The sequence below is a fragment of the Pongo pygmaeus genome, chromosome 12 (genome assembly GCF_028885625.2).
Source record: "Pongo pygmaeus isolate AG05252 chromosome 12, NHGRI_mPonPyg2-v2.0_pri, whole genome shotgun sequence".
In the NCBI taxonomy this organism is placed as follows: domain Eukaryota; kingdom Metazoa; phylum Chordata; class Mammalia; order Primates; family Hominidae; genus Pongo; species Pongo pygmaeus.
The window spans coordinates 25,867,722-25,892,070 of record NC_072385.2 but is presented as its reverse complement, the minus strand read 5'-3'; the positions used below and the strand labels follow the sequence as shown (position 1 = coordinate 25,892,070).

Genomic DNA, 24,349 nt, shown 5'->3' with positions numbered 1-24,349 from the left:
CCCTGCACTCTAATAAAGAAGGGGGCGAACGTGCCCGCCTCTTAAAACAAGTTAACACCTGGCAGGATTCTAACAGGAACCCGGCCGGGTTTCTCCGCGGGGCGGAGCTGGGACGGCCGGAAGATGGCGGCGGCGGCAGCAGGGTCCGAGGGTCACTCTCCATTGCGCCCTTGACGGCTTTCGCCGCGGAGCCACCTACCTTGCTAGCAGGCGGCCTCCGCGCTTTGCATGAAGGGGCGGGAGGGGGCGGTGACAAGCACTTGGCGGCGCCAATGAGCACCCAGGAGCCCAGGTCGCGCCCAATCAGGGCCCAGGTGGTGGAGAAAGGGTAGGGTGCGCGCGGGCGGCGCGTGTGGCAGTCGCGGAAGGCGCGGGAGCCTGCGTGCTGCCGGGCCTGAGCTATCTGTCTCGTTTCTGTCCGCGCGCCCTGCATCCCGGCCCCGGGCGCCCGCCGGAGGTCGCTAAGGAGCCAGAGGGCTGAGTGGTCTGCTGCCCGGGCCTAGGAGTGCCTGGTGTAGCGGTCGCGGAGCCATCCCGGCGTCTGCTGCCATGACCGACTCTCCTCTTAGAGGGGACTCTTCCTCAGCGGTGGCTGCAGAGAGAGATGAGCGGCGGCTCCTGGCCGCGGGACCGTGAGACGGGTTCGTGGCCGGCCATTTAGGGGGACGCTGTGGACCACCGCCTGCGCCCCTCCGGACTGGTTCCTTGGGCCCCGGAAGCTCGCGGCGGGTCCTGCGGGAAGCGGAATGTTCCCGCGGAGGCTGCTGGCCGCCTGGCTGGCGGGGACGCGGGGCGGGAGCCTGCTGGCGCTTCTGGCCAATCAGTGCCGCTTCGTCACGGGCCTGCGCGTGCGGCGCGCGCAGCAGATCGCGCAGCTCTACGGCCGCCTCTACTCCGAGAGCTCACGCCGCGTCCTCCTCAGCCGCCTCTGGCGCCGGCTGCACGGCCGTACTGGCCATGTCTCTGCCTTAATGGCGGCGTTCGCTGGCGTCTTCGTTTGGGACGAGGAGAGGATCCAGGAGGAGGAGTTGCAGAGGTGGGCGCTGCGGCGAGCTCTTTCTGGGCCGTGGGGTGGGGGGACTTGTGAACCCTGGGGCCTGCCCTGTGGTCGTTGGCCCTTGTTTACCCGGTGGTCTTTTAATTGGCAATGCAGTCGATTGAACCTGCTTCAGCAAACCGCGTTGTTATTTGCCTCTGTGTGTCAATTTGCATTTGTCGGGTTATAAAATAGAACTGAAAGTGTGTAGGCTGGTGTGTAGGAGGGAGACTTTGAGTGGGGCGAGCAAGACAGTAAAGAAACAACACTGTAGAAATCAATTAGATAGCGAAGGCATGGAGGCCCTTGTTCACGTAATCTGTAATCTTTAACACAACCAGAAAGGTGCAAATTCAAAACAAATTTTAAATTTGGCCTAAGGGTGGTGGGCTGCTATTTGCAAAATGACTTCAATCCAGATGGGACTCAGGCCTGTGAGAAAAGCCGGGAGAGCCCTCTGTCATCGTGACTCGTGGCAAAATTGAGAGCCTGGAAGGGATTTTGTCCAGGTTACACAAACCAGCAGCCCAGACATTTGAACCTGTAAGAATTAGGTCAGATTTTTGCGACGTTAACTAGAACTTTGGGAATAGTGTCCCATTAGACTCTGAAGTCATGCTGTCGTCATCAAAACTGTGAAAAGCCCAGTACCATTGATTAAGTTTGTTAATCTGTAGTTCTGAGACTGTAGTTTCCAGGTAATGTCATGGGGAAACTTTGCTTTGGTTTTTGGTTTACCTTGTGTCTGTATTTTCTTTGCAACAGATATTCTTAAACTGTGCCCTCCCTGCACAGAAAGTACTTTGCCGTGATTTCGGGAACCAGAGACAATCCCCTCCCTCCGCAGATTCCACACCCGCCTGTTTATTCTTGATATTTCCTCCACAGGGAAACAACCTGTTATTCCACATTTTTTGTTAGGTTAAAAATGGAAATACCCCAATAAAGTTTATACCATGGCCTGTGTGGGAGGTGTAACACCCAGATGCCAGGCAGCTATTTGTGCCATACTATGAATTGTGGGTAAATGCAAGTCTATCTTAAGAACTGGGAATACTTTTCCTAGCAGGAAAGATAACTTTTATAAATGCAACTTAAAATCATAACCACAAACAACCTTATTCACAAAAAAAGTTAAGCTATCAAAGCGTGATAGTTATTTTGCTTAGTTCCTATTAGTATTCTTTTGCTACTTGGCCATTGGTTATAATCAAAATCTCTTGGGTGTGGGAAATGAATAGGAAGAAAAATTTTAAGTTGAAAAATTGTCATTAAATTTTAATTTTCATTTTTGATGATGAAATGTCCGTGTTCCACTTTTAAGTTGAAAAATTATCATTAACTTTGAATTTTCAGTTTTGATGATGAAATATCCTTGTTCCACAGTTAAGTTTGAGAGGAAAATCTCCAGTTGGAATTGTTGGGGAAAGAGGAGAAAGACCAGGAAAAGGGCTACTGGGTACAAAAGAGAGGAAAGAAGAGTTTGGGGGTGGGAGTTGAGTAGTGTTGGGGCTTACGTAGTAGATGACACTCTTTGGCTTATTTTACGCATTTTTTTGGATGATATTAATAGATCCTGGAGCCTCTGTTTAGCAGTGCTAAACAGAGTTAGTGGGGAGTTAGTGGGGAAAAAAGATAGGAAATGAACATAGTAAGCATTTGAGTTAGTCAGTATTTACCATGGCAGAGAGATCAGACCAGTTCATGACTGAGCCTCTGGTCAGACTGTCCCTGAAACCTGGAGGCAATTGAAATACTCTTGGTTCTAATCCAACTCCTCAAGAGGGACTGCTCTGAGTTAACCAGCTTTGGAATTTCAGGAGTTCAGATGAACTTCAGAACACTTTCAAGCTGCACTTTGACCCTCCTTAGGGTTGTTATAGTAAAGGCCCTCATTTAACATTTCATTGTTTGGTTCATGCTTGAATTTGGTTTTTCATGTAATTAGAATTTGATCATGTTGTTCATCTTGAGGATTTTTTTTCTTTTTAAAATATTTGTTAATGTGATAGGAAGGCAAATATGCTATTCAACAACTACATCTTGGTTGCACAGTGGTTCCTTAGGTCTTTGTTTTGATAGCTTGTCATGTTTATATTTTATTAAAATATTCTGGGTACAGATTAACTTATTTGGTTTGTGTTTAAGTATTCTATTGGCTTGAAAGTAGGCACTGCTGAGGTTGTCATAGCTAGCTTAGAACATCTTGGATTTCGTTTGTTCTAGTGAGATGATTTTTGGGTAGCTTCCATAATGGAGCACAGTTGGAGTGTGTCTCAAGTGCATTTCTTTCATTGTTAATGGAAAAAGAGCATGATTGTCACATGGCCCCTAAATCACAGCCTTTGGCTCATCTGTGCTGATTCTGTACCAACTTGTCCTGGCACAAACTAATTCTAACATAGCTGTTTTGGTTAAGCGGGTAGAATGTGCAGGGTGTCTTTTTGAATGTGTGCCTTAAAGTGGCATGTGTTTTCCTTATGTTATTTGAGTCCTATTCAGAATGACAAAGCATAACTTGTCTTCTCGTCTTTTGTGCTTAAGAACATCTTACCAAATAGCATCTTATTAATCAAGCAACAGCAAGAAAATTTGAGAAGTGATTTTGACTGGCTGCTGTGGCCAGATGTAGAAATCAGATCTTTTAATACTTGCTCTAGTACCCAGTTGTCTTAAATTAGACAACGAAAATATCTTGGGATTGCTGTTTTTGGTGCTAGCTGGCATTCTGTGATTCCAGGGTGAATCTAATGGAAAAATACAGTAGTCATGTGTTTGATTGCTTTGGAACAGTTAAAAAAGAAAAGTTACAGGAACAAAGAGAGGAAGGATGTTAAGAAATGAAAGGCTAGGGAAAAATGTTCCATTAACCTCCTCATAGTTTTTTAAAAGTTACAGTTCATTGCTCCAGAAATTTGAGTAAATAAGTGCCATTAAAGTTGCATAAAGAAAATTGGCCATTTTCTCTTTTCTGTCATTTGGGGCATTCAGGATATGTTAAACTTCAGTGTGTTATTGACTAGATAAATGATCCACATAAAGTCCTCTTGCCTTAAAGGAACTTTTTTTTTTTTTTTGGCCACTGTCACTTCAGGGTATCTTACTGGTAAACCCTTAAACCCCTTGTTAGATCTTCAGAGCTACATAAAATTAGACCTCAATTTTTTGAGGTTGTCTTCATTATTTTACCATTAACTAGTTGCCCCAAAACTGCAATGAGCTAATTGATGTCCTGTCCTGTCCTGTCCTCCCCTCCCCTCCCGCCACCTTCCGGGACAGAGTCTCGCCCTGTCGCCCAGGCTGGAGTGCATTGACATGATCTCGGCTCACTGCAACCTCCGCCTCCCAGGTTCAAGCGATTCTCCTGCCTCAGCCTCCTGAGTAGCTGGATTACAGGTGCTTGCCACCACACCCGGCTAATTTTTTGTATCCTTAGTAGAGATGGGGTTTCACCATGTTGGACAGGCTGGTTTCCAGCTCTTGACCTCGTGATCCGCCTGCCTCGGCCTCCCAAAGAGTTGGGATTACAGGCGTGAGAAACTGCGCCTGGACTCTTTCTTTTTTTTCTTAAGACATAATCTCACTCTGTCGCCCAGGCTGGAGTGCAGTGGTGTGATCTCGCCTCACCGCAGCCTCCGCCTCCCTGGTTCCAGCTATTCTCGTGCCTCAGCCTTGCCAGTAGCTGGGTCTACAGCGGGGGTGCCACCACGCCTGTTTTTGTATTTTTAGTGGAGACGGGGTTTCACCATGTTGGCCATGCTGGTCTCGAACTCCTGACCTCAAGCAATCCTCACGCCTTGGCCTTCCAAAGTGCTGAGAGCCAGGTGCCTGGCCCTATGTCTTTTTCTGGGGGAGGTATGGAGTCTTGCTCTGTTGCCTAGGCTGGAGTGCCGCGGCGTGATCTGGGCTCACTGAAGCATCCACCTCCTGGTTTCAAGCAGTTCTCCTGCCTCAGCCTCTCAGGTAGCAGGGACTACAGGCGTGCTCCACCACACCCAGCTAATTTTGTGTGTTTATTTTTAGAAGAGAAGGTTTCACCTTGTTGGCCAGGCTGATCTCCAACGATCCGCCTGCCTTGGCCTCCCAAAGTGCTGGAATTACAGGCATAAGCTACTGCGCCTGACTCCTATGTCTTTTATTTCTAGGTGTGTCAAAGGCAGTAGACCCTGCCTTTGACAATAACTTGGAATTTGAAGAGGAGGAGGATTATGTGAAGTGAGGCTGTTGTCTGACTGAAATTCCTAATTGTAGGGATGATTTCATTTAAGTAATTTTGGAGCCTTACACCAAGTTCCATGCTGAGGGCAGGACCCCTAGATGAACCAAATGTTGTTTCACTTTGTTTTCATGGTTTGTTTGCTTTGAGTTTCTATAGCTTTCAGTCCAGCCTTTTTCAGATATTGAAATGATTTTCGTTTTGGAGAAAGAAAGGCATGGTCTCTCTTTTCTTGATCCTTTTTCTAATCTGCTGATTTTACTATTTTGGGAATAATCTCTTTTGTCCTTCTGTCCTCTCTTAAGTCTCTTAAGATGTGAAGGTTTAGCCACCCATCCCATCCAAACAAGATTTGGCACAGCAGCCTAAAGAGATGTATCATGAGAGGTTTTCCTTTTCTCCACATATATGATAGTGAATGACTTTGTGCTCCTGTACGTTAATTGGGTCTTGTCATGTTAGCATTTAGAAGTTCAGACCCTTCAGGGATTCCTAAACCTTGGGACAAAATAACTTGATCATTTACATTTTCGTGAAGCAGTCTTGCTCTAGCATCTGTACTGTGTCTCCACAAGACATTTCTGTCCCTCTTCATAATTTTAGTCAAAGCCACCTAGTAACCTTTAATTATATAGGAGAGCTTGATTAAGCAGTGGGTCAGATGCTCTGAACCACCGTGATTCTTAGAAGGTCATGAAAAAATGTTGCCTATAGTTAATAATTTTCTTAAAACTTTATTAACTGTGTAATTCTTTTATGAGCCTCTGATGTTTTAGTAAGACATTCCAGCAGTGGAAACATGCTCCCCTTTATTATGTGGTAAGAATGCTATTCGGGCCAGGTGTTGTGGCATGTGCCTGTACTTGGGAGGCTGGAGGATCACTTGAGCCCAGGAATTTGAGGCCAGTTTGGGCAATGAAAAATAAATTTTTTTAAAAGAATGACACTCAAGAGTTGTGCTTAGTTATTGTTGAAGGATGCTTTATAGTCCTCAAAAATGCTGTAATCGATGCCCTATGGTGCCTGATTGTTCTCTGAGCAAATCTAGCTATGGTTTTGCTTTAGCTTTCTCTTCTGCAACATCTAAATGCCTACCCTAAGGTTCCTTCTCTGTTTCTCTATGGTTTTGCAGCTGGTCAGGGTTCTTGGTTGTAATAAAGAAACTGGTCTTGGTTAATTTAAGCCAAAAAGGAATTAATCAAAAGGGTGTTAGGTCACTCAGTATTGACAAGGCCAGGATACAGGTTGACCAAGACCTGCAGCAGGAATAATCTACTTAGAGCAGTGTTGTTGGCATTCTTTCCCCCAGATTGGTTGTACTCCTGGACTCTCAGCTCCCTCAAGATCCTGTGCCTTTGTGTTATCTTCAGGATTCAAAGCCCCTTCTAGAAGTCTCTAAGCTCACTTAAATTAGGAGCTGTGCTTTAACTGCTAGTGGGTGGGAGGGGGGTGCATTCACCTATTTGGGTTCTTTCCAAATAGAAAGGGTTTTCAGGCAGTCAAAATGACAAATATTCCCCTATATAAATATTTTCATCTAAGTCCAAAGCTTAAAATTCAGCAAATTCAATTTTAGAACTAATAGGACTTCAATAAATAATGCCCTCACTTTAAAGGTAAAATAACTTTAAAGGTAAAATAAAATAAGATCACACAGCTGGTCGGCTGTAGAGCCAGGACTAGAACACAAATCTTTAGACTTACCATTATCTTGAATTGCTCTAAACTTTTAATCTTGGATTGCCACTATAACTTTGAATTTTTGGCTTTTGCAGCAATGTATTAATGCAATATATATATATTTTTGAGACAATTTCACTCTCACCCAGGCTGGAGTGCAGTGGCACGATCTCAACTCACTGCAACCTCCACCTCCCAGGTTCAACAGATTCTTGTGCCTCAGCCTGCTGAGTAGCTGGGATTACAGGCGCAGGCCACCATGCCTGGCTAATTTTTTTTGTAGTGCTGGGATTACAGGCATGAGCCATTGCACCTGGTCATTTTTTTTTTTTTTAAGAGTCTTACTCTGTTGCCAGGCTGGAGTGCAGTGGCATGATTTTGGCTCACTACAGCCCCGACCTCCCGGGCTCGGGTGATTCTCCCACCTCAGCCTCCTCAGTAGCTGGGACTACAGTTGCATGCCACTACGCCCAGCTAATAGTTGCAATTTTTTTTTTTTTTTTTTTTTTTTTGTGGGGGTGGAGTTTTGCATGTTGGCCAGGCTGGTCTTGAAGTCCTGGGCTCAAGTGATCTGCTCACCTTAGCCTCCCAAAATGCTGAGGATTATAGGCGTGAACCACTGCCCCAGGCCTTAATGCAATCCTTTAATAAAAATTTGGATTACTGAGGCCTATTTTCATTTTATTATTTTTTGATTTACTAAATTTATTCATGTAATATATGTAATGTTTACCAGGACATGTAATGTTTACCAGGACATGCTAGGAGCTGGAACTACAAATATGAAAAAGACTGATTCTGGGCTATTAAGGAATTTATAGTTTAGTAAGGAAAGCAGATATAAAGATAGATTAATTATAGTGTAATATGCCTGTGTAAAGGAATAAAAATCAGTGTATATGGTTAACTCTGCCTAGCAGTTACCCTTGTGGTTTTTTGAAGCTTGAAGGGTGAAAAGGCATTTCAGACAGTGTAGCAGTAATTTAGATCTTCTTCAGTCTTGAATTGCGATAGAGTGTATAAGACAGCCAGCCAGCAGTTTTTGTTTCTTATCTGTAACCTTTCTTTAAAGGTTGCAGGGGGTAGGGTAAGGTGGGGGGCACGGAGAAACTGGGTATGGTAGCACACGCCTATTGTGCCAGCTACTTGGGAGGCTGAAGTGAAAGGATCTCTTAAGCCCAGGAATTTGAGGCCAGTTTCGGCGACGTAGTGAGACTTTGTCTCAAAAAAGAAGAGGTTATGGGAAAAATACAAGCCAAGTTTTAAAAAATTATTATTATAAAATGTTTCAGATATATAAAAAAGGTTTAAGTAATAACACGAGTGTTGCAAGTACAGCTATTTTAAGAAATAAGATACTACAAATATACTTAGGGTTCCTCTGTACCTTTTTCCAGTTGTATTCTTATTTTTCCAGTTGTATTCTTATATTTCCCAGTGGTGACATTGGGATAATGTCACCATTATCCCAATTTGTTGTATATAATTCCCTATGTTTTTATACATATGTATATACCCCTGAATGATACATAGTGATACATAGTACAATATATGGTGGTGTTTTTCATGTTTTAAAACTTTTTGCAGCCGGTGAGTCCCGCCTGTAATCCCAGCACTTTGGGAGGCCCAGGCTAGTGGATCACTTGAGCCCAGGAGTTCAACACCAGCCTGGGCAACATGGTGCAACCCCATCTCTACTAAAAATACAGAAAACAAATTAGCTGCTTGTGGTGGTGCTTGTCTGTAGTCCCAGCTACTTGGGAAGCTGAAGTGGGAGAATCACCTGAGCTCAGGAAGTTAATGCTGTAGTGAGCTGAGATTATGCCACTGCACTCTAGCCTGGGCTCAGAACAAACAAAAAACACACAACTTTTCACAGTCCTGGACAAAATACTAACAAACTGAACTCAGTAATATATGAAATGGATTATATGCCGTGAAAAGTAGGATTTATCTAAGGAACGCAAGGTTGGTTCTTCATACAAAAATCAATTTATTACACCATATTATTAGAAAAAAGGACAAAAACTACGTGATCATCTGAATAAACACAAAAAGTATTTGACACATTCCAACCTCCTTTTGTGATTAAAAAAGAAAACACTCAGCAGACTGGGAATAGAAGGAAGTTTCTTGTAGCTGATAAGGCATCTACAAAAAACATAGCTAACAGTGTAGTTAATGGCAAAAGGCTTAGTGCATTTCTCCTAAGATCAGGAACAAGATGAGGATTCTGCTCTCACCACTTCTGTTCAACATTGTACTGGAGGTCATAACCAATGAAATTAGGCAACATAAGGAAATGAAAGTCATTTAGATTGGAAAGGAAGAAATAAAACTATCTCTATTTGCAGCTGACATGATCTTATATATAGAAAATAGTAAGGAATCTACAGAAAGCAATTAGAGCTCATAAATGAGTTCATCAAGTTTGCAGGATACAAGATCAATACACGGAAGTCATGTTTATGTACACTAACAATGAACAATCTGAAAATAAAATTAACAGTTTCATTTACAGTAGCATCAAAAGGAATAAATACATAGGAATAAATTTAACAAGTGTACAACTAAAACTGTAACACTAAAAACAACAAAACATCATTGGAAGAAATTTAAAAAGACATAAATAAATGGAAAGACATCCCGTGTTCATGGATTAGATTAGAACACTTAATATTGCTAAGATGGCAATACCACTTAAAGTGATCTACAAATTCAGTGTAGTCTTTATCAAAATCCTAGGCAGTTTTGCAGAAATTGGCAAGCCCTTCTGATAGTCATATGGAAATGAAAGGAACTCAGAATAGCCAAAACAGTCTTGAAAAAAGAGAACAAAGTTTGGAGGACTCACCGTTCCCAATTTCAAAACTTATTACAAAGCTACAGTAATGACACTGTGGTACTGGCATAAGGATAGACATCTAGATTGTTAGAGTAAAATTGAGAGTCTAGAAATAAACCTTTACATTTTTGGTCAGTTTTCAACAAGGATGCCAGGATAGTTCACTGGGGAAGGAATAGTCTTTTCGACAAATGACACTGGGTCACCTGGAGAAGCAGATGCAAAAGAATGAGTTTAGACTCCTACCTCATTATCATACACAAACATTAACTCAAAATGGGGTAAAGACCTAATGTAAGCTAAAATTATAAAACTCTCAGAAGAAAATATAGGCGAAAGTTCTTATGACCTTGGATTAGGCAGTGGTTTCTTAGCTATAACACCAAAAACAAGCAAAGAAAAAAAAAACATCAAAATTAAAAACTTCTATGCATGAAAGGATACTATCAAGAATAGTATAAGCACATGAAAAGGTTAGGGAAATACCAGTCAAGATGCAATGAGATACCATTTCACACCCACTAAGTTGGCTGGAATAAAAAAGATGGACAATAACAAGTGGGGCAATTGGAACCAAGGATGTGGAGCAGTTGGAATCCTCAAACATTGCTGATGTGAATATAAAATAGTGCAATTGTTTGGAAAACATTTTGGCGGTTACTTAAAAAGTTAAGCATAATTACCATGACCCAGCAAATCTGCTCCTAGGAATCTACCCAAGAGAATTGAAAACATGTCTATATGAAGATTTGTACACAAATGTCCATAGCAGTATTCTGTTTTTGTTTTTTTTTTTTTTTTTGAGACAGTTTTGTCTTTTCGCCCAGGCTGGAGTGAAGTGCAATCTTGGCTCACTGCAACCTCTACCTCCTGGGTTCAAGCAATTCTCCTGCCTCAGCCTCCCAAGTAGCTGGGATTCCAGGCTCCTGCCATCACACCTGGCTAATTTTTGTATTTTTAGTAGAGACGGGGTTTTGCCCTGTTGGCCAGGCTGGGTCTCGAACTCGACCTCGGAGTGATCCACCTACCTTGGCCTCCCGAAGTGCTAGGATTATAGGCATCAGTCACTACGTCCGGCCAGCAGTATTGTAATAGCCAGAAAGTGGAAACAAATTTTATTTGATGAATGGATAAACAAAATGGGATCTATCCATACAATGGAATATTATTCAGCTATAAAAAGGAATAAAGTACAGCATGGTTGAACTTGAAAGTATGCTAAGTGAAAGAAGCTAGACACAAAAGCTACATGTCATATGATTCCATTTACTTGAAATGTCCAGAATTGGCAACTCCATAGAGACAGAAAGTAGATTAGTGGCTGCCTAGGACTGGGAGGAGGCAGGAATGGGAAGTGACTAATGATAGATAGAGATTTCTTTTGGGGGTGATAAAAATGTTCTGGAATTAGGGGTGATGGTTGCACAACCTTGTGAATATACTAACAAGTACAGAATTGTACACTATAAAAGAATGAATCTGATGGTATGTGAATTTATCAATTTAAAAACAAAGGGGAAAAATACATATATACTTCTAATAAGACAACCCAATAAAAAATGGACAAAAGATATCAATTGACATTTTAAAACCATAAACCTTCATAGTTAACATTTGAGGGCTACTTACGTGCCAGATAACAAACATTTGATTTTATTTTATTTTTTATTTATTTTAGAGATGGAGTCTCACTCTGTCGCCCAGGCTGGAGTGCAATGGTGCGATCTTGGCTCACTGCACCCACAGCCTCCTGGGTTCAAGTGATTCTTCTGCCTCAGCCTCCCGAGTAGCTGGGATTACAGGCACCCAGCACCATGCCCAGCTAATTTTTGTATTTTTAGTAGAGATGGAGTTTCACTATGTTTCCCAGGCTGGTCTCGAACTCCTGACCTCAGGTGATCCACCCACCTCGGCCTCCCCAAGTCTGGGATTACAGGCGTGAGCCATTGTGCTTGGCGTTATGTTATGTTATGTTATGTTATGTTATGTTATGTTATGTTATGTTATGTTTGTTATGTATGTTATGTTATGTGTTGTGTTGTGTTATGTTATGTTATGTTTTATGTTATGTTATGTTATGTTATGTTATGTATTTTGAGACGGAGTTTCGCTCTTGTTGCCCAGGCTGGAGGGCAATGGCATGATCTTGGCTCACTGCAACCTCCGCCTCCCGTGTTCAAGCGATTCTCCTGCCTCAGTCTCCTGAGTAGCTGGGATTACAGGTATGTGCCACCATGCCCAGCTAATTTTGTATTTTTAGTAGAGACAGGGTTTCGCCACGTTGGTTAGGCTGGTCTTAAACTCCCGACCTCAGGTGATCACCTGCCTCAGCCCCCCAAAGTGTTGGGATTACAGGCGTGAGCCACCGCCCCTAGCCTGTTTTATTTTTTAAGAGACAGTGTAGCTGGGCGCAGTGGTTCACGCCTGTAATCCCAGCACTTTGGGAGGCCGAGGCGGGCAGATCATGAGGTCAGGAGATTGAGACCGTCCTGGGTAACACGGTGAAACCCTGTCTCTACTAAAAATACAAAAAGTCAGCCGGGCATGATAGCACGTGCCTGTAGTCTCAGCTACTGGGGAGGCTGAGGCAGGAGAAACACTTGAACCCGGGAGGTGGAAGTTGCAGTGAGCCCAGATCACGGCACTGTATTCTAGCCTGGGTGACAGAGTGAGACTCTGTTTCAAAAAAACAAACAAAAAAAAGAGACAGAGTCTTACTGTATCGCCCAGACTGGAGTACAGTGGCAGAATTGTAGCTCACTACAGCCTCCAACTCCTGGGCTCAAGTGATCTTCCCATCTCAGCCCATAGCTTGGAGTATAGGCATGTGCCACTATGCCTGGCTAATTTTTAAAATTTTTTCTTAGAGATAGGGTCTCACTGTGTTTCCCGGGTTAGTTTTGAACCTGGCCTCAGGGAGTCCTCCTGCCTTGGCCTCCCAAAGTGCTGGGACTACAGGAGTGAGCCTCTGTGCCTGGCCATAGATATTAAGCACTTGACACTTAACTTTTTTTTCGTTGTTTGTTTTTTTTTTTTGAGACAGTCTCACTCTGTCACCCAGGCTAGAGTGCAGTGGCGTGATCTTGGCTTACTGCAACCTCTGCCTCCCAGGTTCAAGCCATTCTCCTGCCTCAGCCTCCTGAGTAGCTGGGATTACAGGTGCACGCCACCATGCCCGGCTAATTTTTGTATTTTTAGTAGAGACAGGGTTTCACCATGTTGGTCAGGCTGGTTTCGAGCTCCTGACCTCGTGATCCACCCTCGTCTGCCTCCCAAAGTGTTGAGATTACAGTCGTGAGCCACCACGCCCTGCAGCACTTGACACTTTGTAATCTTTATAGCCAACCTCGAGGTAGGTACTATTATTATTTCCATTTTATAGATTGAGAAATAGGAACTGGTTAAATAATATTCTAGTTAGTGAGTGTTGGACTAAGATTCAAACTCAGGAACTCAGTTTTTATTCACTATACTGTGTCCTGTTTATATACTACATACTGTGGTTTACTGTAAAACCTTCTTGCACAGACCTTTGTGTGGACACTTCATTTCACAGGGCTGACTAATCACCTCACCACGGCTCTTTTTTCCCCTTTACAGATCTATTAATGAGATGAAGCGGTTGGAAGAAATGTCAAGTATGTTTCAGAGCTCTGGAGTCCAGCACCACCCTCCAGAACCAAAAGCCCAAACAGAAGGGAATGAAGATTCAGAGGGCAAAGAGCAACCTTGGGAAATGGTGATGGATAAGAAACACTTTAAGCTGTGGCGGCGCCCAATTACAGGCACCCACCTTTACCAGTACCGAGGTGAGCCCAGTGTGGCTATCTTTTGGGTTCCATAGTTGCCCAGGTGCATGGGATTTCTGTTCTTCATACTTCTCTAAACTGTTCTGGTTGTTTCTCAGAAAATTTGCCGTAGTTTTTTGTTTATTGCTTTTCTTCTCCCAGATGACAAATGTCTCAGTGTTGTCTTTGCTTACATCCTCTTTGTCTTTCTTTGTTGCTCCACTAAGACTTCTAGTTTCTGAACCTACCTTTAAGATCTCTTAGTACTTTAGATCTGAAACGCCGCTAGGTGAAAGAAACAAGGCGAGTGACTGGAGTATGGCCAGCATCCCTTATTCTTTCTTTTCATTCTAGTTTTTGGAACCTACACAGATGTGACACCTCGGCAGTTCTTCAATGTTCAGGTGAGTTAATTTTTCTCTCCAGATTTGGAGCCTCCTAGCATATCAATTGCTACTGTCTACATGAATCATTTATCTGACTCAGGTGACATTGGCTTAAGTACATCCATCTATCTACGTGTCATCCACATTGCATAGCATTTGGGTAAACATTTGACTTAGAATTTCTTTATCTGTCCCATGGGGATGAGATCAGTTTTACCCCTCCCACAGGACTGTTGGGAATATCAGATAGAGGAATGGATATGAATACTTTAATGTATTTTAGGAGGCTTTATTGTTTTTTTCCCCAAACAACTTGAGAGTAAGTTACATACATCATAGCCCTTTATTCCTAAATTCTTCCAGTGTGTATTTCCTAAAACTAGCCATATGCCATATTTCTTAACTAATCATGATACCATTATTGAAATTAGTAAATTTAACACTGATGCAACACTTTCATGTAGTCTTCTGTTTGTATTTATCAGTTTTATCAGTTGACTCAATGTCCTTTATAGCATTTTCCACTTCAGTACAGATAGTCAGGATTATATTTAGTTGTCACATCTCTTTAACCTCAAATCGAGAACATTTCCATAGTGGAGGGTTTTTTTTTTTTTTCTTTCCTCTCCCTGAGACGGGTCCTGCTGTGTCACCCAGGCTGGAGTGCAGTGGTGTGATCATGTCTTGCTGCAGCCTTCGTTTCCTGGACTCAAGTGATCCTCCCACCTCAGCTCCCAGGCCTACAGGCATGCGCCACCACACTTGGCTAATTAAAATTTTTTTTTCTTAGAGACAGGGTCTCCCTATGTCTCCTAGGCTGGTCTTGAACTCCCTGGGCTCTAGTGATCCTCCTGCCTTTGCCTCCCAAAGTGCCGGGATTACAGGTGTGAGTCACTGTGTTGGCCCAATGTTTATTTCATAAAGATGCAGAGTATCTGTTCAAAGACTGCTTTCCTCCTTGTAGAGGAAGATGTTTTAAAAAATGAAGCAGGGAGGTGGGATCGCCCAGAGTTCTAGAACAAAAATTTTTTCTTTCTGGATTTTTCATTTGTTTTGCTGACTTCCGATAACTACTTCGTTGGTTATAACACTCACTCTAACATGCAAGTGCACTTTCCCTGAGGTACTGGATCTTGTTAATTTGTAGTGAATTTTTGTTGGTTTTATGTATATGGTATATCTGTCTTAACTTGAAAATCTTCAGTTACTAGTGATGCCAGAAATTTAAAAAAATATGCTACTTGCATTTTTGTGTGTGAGGTGTCTACTTAATACTTTTGGACTTTTTGTTGTTTAAAACTTTTTAGAAGTGTCTTACCCTTACACATTCATATCACTATATATTATTTTTCCCCAGATGTGTCTATTAAAATATTTTGTTACACTTTTCCTTGGTTTGTCTAATGAAGATTCACATTCAATGTAATGACATTAGCCTGTATAAGGTGATTTTGAAAGAATCATCTGTAGTAAACACAGCCATGTCTCTCACACTCTGGCACTGTCTGTTAGGTCAGATTACTCTCTCCTTGTAATAAGGTTCTTGGATTAGAGACCAAAGCATCTGGAAAGCTTTCTGCATTTTTGTTTTGGGTCTTCTTGGGTATTCATGCTCTTTTCTCTTTCTGCAGCTGGACACAGAGTATAGAAAAAAATGGGATGCCCTGGTGATCAAGCTGGAGGTGATTGAGAGGGACGTGGTTAGTGGTTCCGAGGTTCTTCACTGGGTAACCCATTTTCCTGTGAGTATTTTTACTTCTGATTTTATTTCTGTCCAGGTTTGTGTGATGCAGAACACTAATCCTGCCCCTCCATTTCTTTAGTATCCAATGTACTCACGGGATTATGTTTATGTTCGGCGGTATAGTGTGGATCAGGAAAACAACATGATGGTGTTGGTGTCGCGGTATGTATGGCTGCCTGTGGCTGTTGCCGAGTTCCTTTAGCTGTGGCCTTCATTCGTATGTACCTGTTTGCATATTCTTAGTGTCCTATGAGTCTCCCACAGGCTTCCCTGCAGCCAGTGCCCCTTCCATCCAGCTATAAGATGAGGGACTCTGACTGTCTAGGAAGAATGGAGAGATACAAGCTTTTAAACTGTTCTTTTGGGTTCTTTAATGTTGGTAATTAAAAGAAGTGCTGTTGTTTTTGACAGCCTAGTGAGCCATAAATTACCAAAGGAACTCACTTCATTTTTAATTAATTCATTTGTTTATTGTAGACGCAGGGTTTCACAGTGTGGTCCAGGCTGGTCTTGGACTCCTGGCCTCAAGTGATCTTCCTGTCTTGGCTTCCCAGTGTTGGGATTACAGGCATGAGCCACCACGTCTGGCCTTCACTTCATTTTTAGAACTTAGTTTGTATTTATTCATCTTAGTGACTCCTTTGTTTTGTGTATTTAAAAATATCAGAGCCAGCTTTTTAGGCCTTCCCCTTAACTTAGCTCTCCTGTTGTTTTATATATAGACATTACTAAGAGTTTGCTTCTCCTTTCCTCCTTACCAGTGCTGTGGAGCATCCGAGTGTGCCAGAGTCTCCAGAATTCGTCAGGGTCAGATCATATGAATCCCAAATGGTCATTCGTCCCCACAAGTCATTTGATGAGGTGAGTTTTACCTCATCCAAGAGATAATATGTCATGGCTGTGGAATTTTCTCAAGGGATGTCTTACCTGAACTAGGGAGGAGGGGGTGTGGCACAGGAACAGTTCTCAGGGGAGTCTGATGCTACTGGTCTGGGAACCATTTTTTGGGAACTCCTGATGTAGGTGATGTACCTGGAAGATCCCCAAGGACAAAGTAGTGGCAATCCATTGGTTCCGTCTTATCTGAGAGACAGTTAAAAGAATCATAGCCACTGACGCATTAGCCTGTATCAGTAGCATTCTTCAGGAACTAGAGTGAGTACCTTCTGTCAGCATTTTACCACAGTGGGCAGAGCACTGGATGGAAACTTTGCTGGATTTCTGCTTCCTTGCCAGAGAAATGGGAAGACTGGATTCATGCTGTCTGCCTTCTTTAAAATTCTGTGACCTTTCTTTGAAAAGAATATTTATTTCAGCCTAATGAGGTGTTTTGTGTTTATTTTTGATCTTTTTAAGCTAAATCTCCATTGAGAGTATAGATATTGATGCTAGTGGCTGCTGGTTTTAGTTCCACTTCACCTTATAATGGCTTTGTTTCTCCCTATTGCTTGTGTTTGATTTAGGGCTATATGGACAGTGTTCTTTAGTGTAGTTTTCTTATTCTCATCAAATTATTTTATTTATACCACCTCAAGGACTTGAGTTGGTCCTTGTAAAAAAAAAACAACAAAAAAAAGTACACCGGATAGAGAGAGGAAAGCAGGAAGGGCACTGGGGTTAGAAGACATGATTCAAGCAAAGAGAAAGATAGGAATGAGCCAGGTATGCACTGAGAGACTCACATGCTTAGAAAGGAAAGTAGAGGTTAGGGAGAAGTGATAAATTGCATTGACTGTGTACAGAGGATACTCAAAAACCATGTAGCTGAGTTTGGATTTGCCAAATGGGAATTAGATCTTTGAGCCAAGGTAGGGGGTTTTTATCATGGAAAATTTGAAATACATACAAAAGATACAGAAGTAGAAGAGTATAATGAACCCTATGTATCCGTCCCCAGCTCCAGTTATCAACTCATGGCCAAAACTGTTTTATCTATACCCTTTCCTATTTCCTTTCTCACTCCCCTGATTATTTTGAAGCAAATTCTAGCTTTACTGTAGGAGAACCCAATTCTTCTATTATATATTTCAGTATTTATCTCAAATAAGGATTTTGGGTGTTTTTGGAAACAGGGTCTCCCACTGTTACCCAGGCTAGTGTGCAGTGGTGCAGTCACAACTCACTGCAGCCTCGACTTCCTGGGCTCAGGTGATCCTCCTGCCTCAGCCTCCTGAGGAGCTGGCATTATAGGCATGTGCCACCATGTCCGGCTAATTTTTTGTATTTTTTGTAGAGATGGGGTTTCACCATGCTGCGCAGGCTGGTCTCGAACTCCTGGACTCAAGCAATCCTCCCACCTCAGCCTCCCAAAATGCTGGGATTAGAGGCGTGAGCCACCGTGCCCAGCCCAAGTAAGAAATTTGTAAAACAGCTCTGGCCGGGCAACATGGAGAGACCCGGTCTCTACAAAAAATGAAAATTAGCCAGGCATGGTGATATGTGCCTGTAGTCCCAGCTGCTTGGGAAGCTGAGGTTGGGAGAATCACTTGAGTCCAGGAGGTCAAGGCTGCATTAAGCCGTGTTTGTGCTACTGCATGCCAGCCTGGGCAACAGTTTGAGACCCTTCTAAAAAAAAAATAAAAAATAAAAAAGCCAGGCGCAGTGGCTCACGCCTGTAATCCCAGCACTTTGGGAGGCTGAGGCATGTAGATTACTTGAGGTCAGGATTTTGAGACCAGCCTGGCCAACATGGTGAAACCCTGTCTCTACTAAAAGTACAAAAATTATCCAGGCATTGTGGCACATGTCTGTAATCCCAGCCACTTGGGAGGCTGAGGCAGGAGAGACTGGCTTGAACCTGGGAGGCAGAGGTTACAGTGAGCCAAGATCGTGCCACTGCACCCCAGCATGGGCGACACAGTGAGACTCGTCTCAAAAAAAAAAAAAAAAAAAGACACAGACTAAAATATACTTAGTTTTTAAATATATTATGCTTATTGATGCTCAAATTGATCCCAGTTTTGGTCATTGGGAACCTTCTTGTTGGCTCAAGCCCCTTTGACATGACCCCAGAAGCTGTCTTGCTTTCTGGTGTTAGAAGATGTTGTAGGTTCATCTTGTATATTTTTAGTTTTACACCTGGAAATTAACATTTCTTTAGGGAGTCCTGGTTCCTTTTAGTGGAAAATGGCATTTAAATACCACAATTTGGCTGCTAAGAATATTCATAGCTATTGGGTCGTTTATTGTTTGTAGGCCTTTTCAGAAGATAGAACCAAGTAATACATTTTACTGGTATGTTTATTTTTAAGATAAGACAAATCCTAAGTATATACTAATACTTTTAATTCAAATTCAGCACTATGGAGTTTTTATTTCTATCTTCTATCTTTTGTCTTTCCCTGTACTGTAAAACTCAATTCCCAGGAACCCTAACACAACTAACTACTAATTTGTTGAAATACACAGCCTCAGAATAACAATACAGTAAGATCACCAATAATACGAAGAATAAAATTTTGTGGTCTTTTTGTCTTCAGGATGTGCATACCGTGTACAAAATATTGATTTTTTTTTTGGAGACAGAGTCTCGTTCTGTTGTGCAGGCTGGAGTGCAGTGGTGCGATCTCGGCTCACTTGCAACCTCTGCCTGCCAGGTTCAAGCAATTCTCCTGCTTCAGCCTCCCAATTAGCTGGGATTACAGATGTGCACCACCACGCCTGGCTAATTTTTGCATTTTTATTAGAGACAGGGCTTCACCATGTTGGCCAGGCTGGTCTCGAACTCCTGACCTCACGTGATCCGCCTGCCTCGGCCTTTCTGAGTGCTGGGGTTACAGGCATGAGCCACCGTGCCCAGCCCCCAGCTAAGATTTATGACAGTGTCAGAGTAAAGATATGCAGCTGGATCATAAGAGAAAAAGGCACAGGAGGAGTCTGGAGGAGTCCATGTGAAGTTTCCTTCCCCAGCAATGAAATGCAGCAATATGTGTGCAATGTTTCTGTTTAGGAAGGCCATTAGAAATTTAACACTCTGGCTGAGCGCGGTGGCTCATGCCTGTAATCCCAGCACTTTGGGAGGCTGAGGCAGGAGGATCTCTTTAGCCAAGGAGTTTGAGATCAGCCTGGGCAACACAGGGAAGACCCAGTCTCTACAAAAAATAAAAAATTAGCTGTGGTGGTAGTGCATGCCTGTAGTCCCTGCTACACAGGAGGTTGAGGTGGGATGATTGCTTGAGCCCAGGAGGTGGAGGCTGTACTGAGCCGATTGCATCCACTGCACTCCAGACTGTGCAACAGAGTGAGACCTTGTCTCAAAAAAAAGAAAAAAAAAGAAAACACCCAAAGTTTTTTTTGTTTTTTTGTTTTTGTTTCTTGTTTTTGTTTTTTGTTTTGTTTTGTTTTCCTGAGATGAGTTTCACTCTTGTTGCCCAGGCTGGAGTGCGATGGCGTGATCTTGGCTCACTGCAACCTCCGCCTCCCGGGTTCAAGCAGTTCTGCCTCAGCCTCCCGAGGAGCTGGGATTACAGGTGCGTGCCACCACACCCGGCTAGTTTTTTCTTTGTATTTTTAGTAGAAACAGGGTTTTGCCATGTTGGCCAGGGTGGTCTCGAACTCCTGACCTCAGGTGATCCACCTGCCTCAGCCTCCCAAAGTGCTGGGATTACAGACATGAGCCAGCACACCCGACCCAAAGTGTTTTTTAAAGACGGAGTCTTGGCTGGGCACAGTGGCTCACGCTTGTAATCCCAGCACTTTGGGAGGCCGAGGTGGGTGGATCACTTGAGGTCGGGAGTTCGAGACCAGCCTGACCAAGATGGAGAAGCCCCGTTTCTACTAAAAATACAAAATTAGCTGGGCATGGTGGCGCATGCCTGTAATCTCAGCTACTCGGGAGGCTGAGGCAGGAGAATCACTTGAACTCAGGAGATGGAGGTTGTGGTGAGCCAAGATTGCGCCATTGCCTTCCAGCCTGGGCAACAAGAACGAAACTCTGTCTCAAAAAAAAAAAGGTCTTGGTCCGTCACCCAGGCTGGAGTACAGTGGCTCAATCTGTGCTCACTGCAACCTCCACCTCCCGATTCAAAGATTCTCCTGCCTCAGACTCCCAAGTAACTGGGATTACAGGCGTGTACCACCACGCCCAGCTAATTTTTTAACTTTTAGTAGAGATGGGACTTCACCATGTTGGCCAGGCTGGTCTCGAACTCCAGTCCTCAAGTAATCTGCCTGCCTTGGGCTCCCAAAGTGCTGGGATTATAAGGCATGAGCCACCACGCCCAGCCAACACCCAATTTTTTTTTTTTATTTATTTTTTTGAAACGGAGTCTCACTCTGTTGCCCAGGCTGGAATGCAGTGGCTCGATCTTGGCTCACTGCAACCTCTGCCTTCCGGGTGCAAGCAATTCTTGTGCCTTAGCCTCCCGAGTAGCTGGGACTACAGGTGTGTGCCACCATGGCCGGCTAATTTTTGTATTTTTGGTAGAGACGGGGTTTCACCATGTTGGCCAGGCTTGTCTTGAACTCTTGACCTCAGGTGATCCGCCTGTCTCGGCCTCCCAAAGTGCTGGGATTGTAGGCATGAGCCACCATGCCTGGCCTAACACCCAAAATTTTTATTGGAAGCTGGTCACTTAGTACCGTCTGCTTAGCACATACCAGAATTCCAAACCCCACAAAGCAAAGCCTGTGTTCAGCATAAACCACGTTGTTTGCATAGTCTATGCACAGGGAGCCACCCATATCAGCTAACTGTTGACTGGGAGCCAAGTTGGCCAAGGGTCAACATTGCAAGGAGACCTTTCTATGGATAGTAGTCTCTCAGGCCTTCAGTGTTAACTCTTTTCTGCACAGGGTGAAAAAAGAAATGACACTCCCTGCTCCAGAATCAGATCATAGTTATTCTTTGGTACTGGATATGGAGGTTGTGGTGGGTGATTCAGGGATCTTCATTTTTGCTGTTTTTCTTTTCCAGAATGGCTTTGACTACTTACTGACATACAGTGACAATCCCCAAACGGTGTTTCCTCGCTACTGTGTTAGTTGGATGGTTTCCAGTGGTAAGTAAGGGCAAATATACTAGGGCCTGGAACCTGGGTTGAGCATTTTGTTTTTCTCTATTTCCTAATGGGGAAATAAAACGTCTCTTCTGGTTCTTCTTTTTTTTTTTCTGAGACAGAGTTTTCACAATCCATGCTTTGGGAACACATTCTGGGAGGCAGCTGTTATTCACAGTCAGGTTGTGATCTTTATAAGGAAGAACTGGTTCCCTACCATCAAAGAAATAGGGTCTTCTAATTTTGAGCCTACTGTTGGTTTGTATGTCAGCTTAACCTGATTCTCGTCTCCTGACAGGCATGCCAGATTTCCTGGAGAAGCTGCACATGGCCACTCTGAAAGCCAAGAATATGGAGATTAAAGTAAAGGACTACATCTCAGCTAAGCCTCTGGAAATGAGTAGTGAAGCCAAGGCCACCAGCCAGTCCTCTGAGCGAAAGAACGAGGGCAGCTGTGGCCCTGCTCGGATTGAGTATGCTTGACAGGCTTTGGGATAAGAAGGGACAGGTGCTTCCAGCCCTGTCTCAGTCCTTTATCACTCTGCTACAGAAGGGGGACATGCCACATGTATTAGAAGGCATCTGCTGTAACTTCCAGTGCAAGATAATTCAATAACTGATGTCCCATTTCATTCAGAGCTCTTATTGCTCTTATCAAAACAGAAGAAGGCTACATTTCTGGGAGTGTTGTCATATTCTCAGGCCAACTGTTTTGAAATTCGGTATCTCACTGAGCTAATCTGGAACAAACCTCTCACCTCAGGCCAGAAGGGGATGACCTCCGTTTGCTTCTCTGAGTAGTTTCCTCTGCTGACATTCCAAATCCCACCATCGATTGTGCAGCGCTTTGGATTTCCTTCAATTCTCCAGGTCCACCTGGAAAGTATAGTTGGCCGGTTGAGTCTCTCAAATGAGGGGCTACTGGGAGTGTTCGTGGTAACAATCATGATGTGAATGGGTGTGAACGATACTTGGCTGTGTTAAGTGCCTTGTCCGCACCTTGCTTTTATCTCTAGGGACATGAAGTTATTATTAATTTTTTTTTTTTTTTTTTTGTTAAGTAGAAATGGAGTTTCACTCTGTTTCCCAGGCTGGTCTTGAACTCCTGGGCCATGTCTGGCCAGGGATATGAATTTGTACGAAGAAATTTCCCTCCCTGCCTGCACAGTATCACCCATTGATTCACCTTATCCAAAGCAAGTTTCCTGTGAATCGGCCAGTTCTTTTATATTCATTGGATCATTGCCTCCTTCCTAACCTTCCCCATTTACCAAGAACACTGGGAGACTAATCCTTTTAGATAGTAGCTTTTTGATGCTCAAAACATCACATTTCAATTTAGTTTAAACATTTTTTAACTTTTGTGTCAAATAGGAGTTGAGGAATTGAGCAGGATTCTACCCTAGTCCGATTGTATAGAAAACACCATTTTGATTCAGGTATTATTTTTCATATTTCAGGTTTGACTTGTTCTTTTCAGAAGGCTAAAGGGCAGAGGAATGGGGGCTGGGCCACTCCCTTGGAGCTCTCAGATCTACAGACAAGCTGTGTGAATGCATAGATGTAATCTTGCCTCAAATACTAATACAGTTGAGATTTGGTTTATGTTACCATTATGTTCCTCTAAAAAGTTTTTCTTGCTCTCTTCAGAGCCAAAATAAAAGTGAACTACACTGTTCAGATAAGGTCACAATCTGATGCTGTCAGTTTGACTGAGCTGGTTTTGCTTATGGTCATGCTGCAATTTGTTAGAATAATAGGGATCAAGTTTTAAATCCTCCTCCTCCCCTTTTTTCTGGAGTCTTGAGGGCCAGAGTTTTTGTTTTTTTGTTTTTGTTTTTTCCTGCTTGCTACTGTTTTGTGGTGTTGAAAAGTGGTTTAAACCTGAGACTAACTTAAACACTTCCTTGACCTTCTTGTTGCCTGTTCATTTTTGTGCCAAGGAAGTAGCTGCCCCAGTGTATGTCTTGCCTTCTCCACGTCATTGTTGGAAGAGAAGAGAGATGCATCGAGCAGTCCCAACTGCTTTTCATTTATTACTTCTCTCTTCTTCCCAGGACCTGACAGAAGTCAGGGAAGAGTCCTTGGGTTATGTCCAAACTTAGCACCTGCAATTGTTGGGATGTGGATGGATGTGTGCATGAGAGAGAGAATGTGTGTGTGTGTGTCTGCGAGCGCACACACATGCACAAGTGCAAAGGAGTTGCGGTTGCTCCATGTTCTGACTTAGGGCAATTTGATTCTGCACTTGGGGTCTGTCTGTACAGTTACTCATGTCATTGTAATGATTTCACTCCTAACTGTGACATTTTTATCAAATGTGTGAATAAATACATAAAGATTGGTACAAAAAAAGTGTTTGTCTTTGGACAAATGGTGGTGGAAAAATCTTGCATATTGGACTTAACCATTTCTTTCTGATCACAAAGTCGAAAAGAATTTTACTCTGAAAGTTGGGAGGTGGAAGTGGCAGGGCTTGTTCATTCTTGGTAGATAGTGGCTGACACAGTTTGCCTAGACCACAAGCCCTTTCCAGGTGACCTGCTTGGCAACTGAAGATAAACCACCTATATCCACTTCCCTAGCTTGATATACTGACCCATATCCTTTCCCTTTAAAGAAGGATCACTTTGGAGGGAGCAGTGCTAGAGCTTAGCA

General features: G+C 43.2%; 2 protein-coding genes across 5 annotated transcripts in view; one reads left to right on the top strand and one right to left on the bottom strand.

Moving 5' to 3' along the window:
* The window catches only part of LOC129030481 (uncharacterized), a 34,641-nt gene extending 33,827 nt beyond the window's left edge, over positions 1 to 814 (bottom strand). For 2 of the 3 annotated variants that reach the window (XM_054475810.2, XM_054475811.2), the window contains exon 1: positions 200 to 433. In XM_054475810.2, the coding sequence (XP_054331785.1) occupies positions 200 to 433 (234 nt within the window). Of the gene's footprint in view, positions 1 to 199 lie in introns of all 3 variants that reach the window. The other variant, XM_054475812.2, reaches the window with a different exon arrangement.
* Positions 319 to 24,046, top strand: STARD7 (StAR related lipid transfer domain containing 7). Of its 2 annotated transcripts, none has more exons than XM_054475809.2 (8): positions 319 to 1,036; positions 13,378 to 13,586; positions 13,920 to 13,969; positions 15,583 to 15,693; positions 15,775 to 15,857; positions 16,457 to 16,556; positions 21,610 to 21,694; positions 21,990 to 24,046. In XM_054475809.2, the coding sequence occupies exons 1-8, from the start codon at positions 747 to 749 to the stop codon at positions 22,172 to 22,174; spliced, it is 1,113 nt and encodes a 370-aa protein (XP_054331784.1). In that variant the 5' UTR covers positions 319 to 746; the 3' UTR covers positions 22,175 to 24,046. The 2 variants fall into 2 exon arrangements, with proteins under 2 accessions (XP_054331784.1, XP_063505148.1); XM_063649078.1 differs by lacking the exon at positions 319 to 1,036 and adding an exon at positions 11,892 to 11,999.
* Positions 24,047 to 24,349: the final 303 nt, after the last annotated feature.

Bases quoted from the DNA above. Each gene is read 5' to 3' on its own strand.
- STARD7 (XM_054475809.2), top strand. From the start codon at position 747: ATGTTCCCGCGGAGGCTGCTGGCCGCCTGGCTGGCGGGGACGCGGGGC. The intron at 1,037-13,377 runs GTGGGCGCTGCG...TCCCCTTTACAG, and splicing joins CAGGAGGAGGAGTTGCAGAG to ATCTATTAATGAGATGAAGC. The intron at 16,557-21,609 runs GTGAGTTTTACC...TTTCTTTTCCAG, and splicing joins CCCACAAGTCATTTGATGAG to AATGGCTTTGACTACTTACT.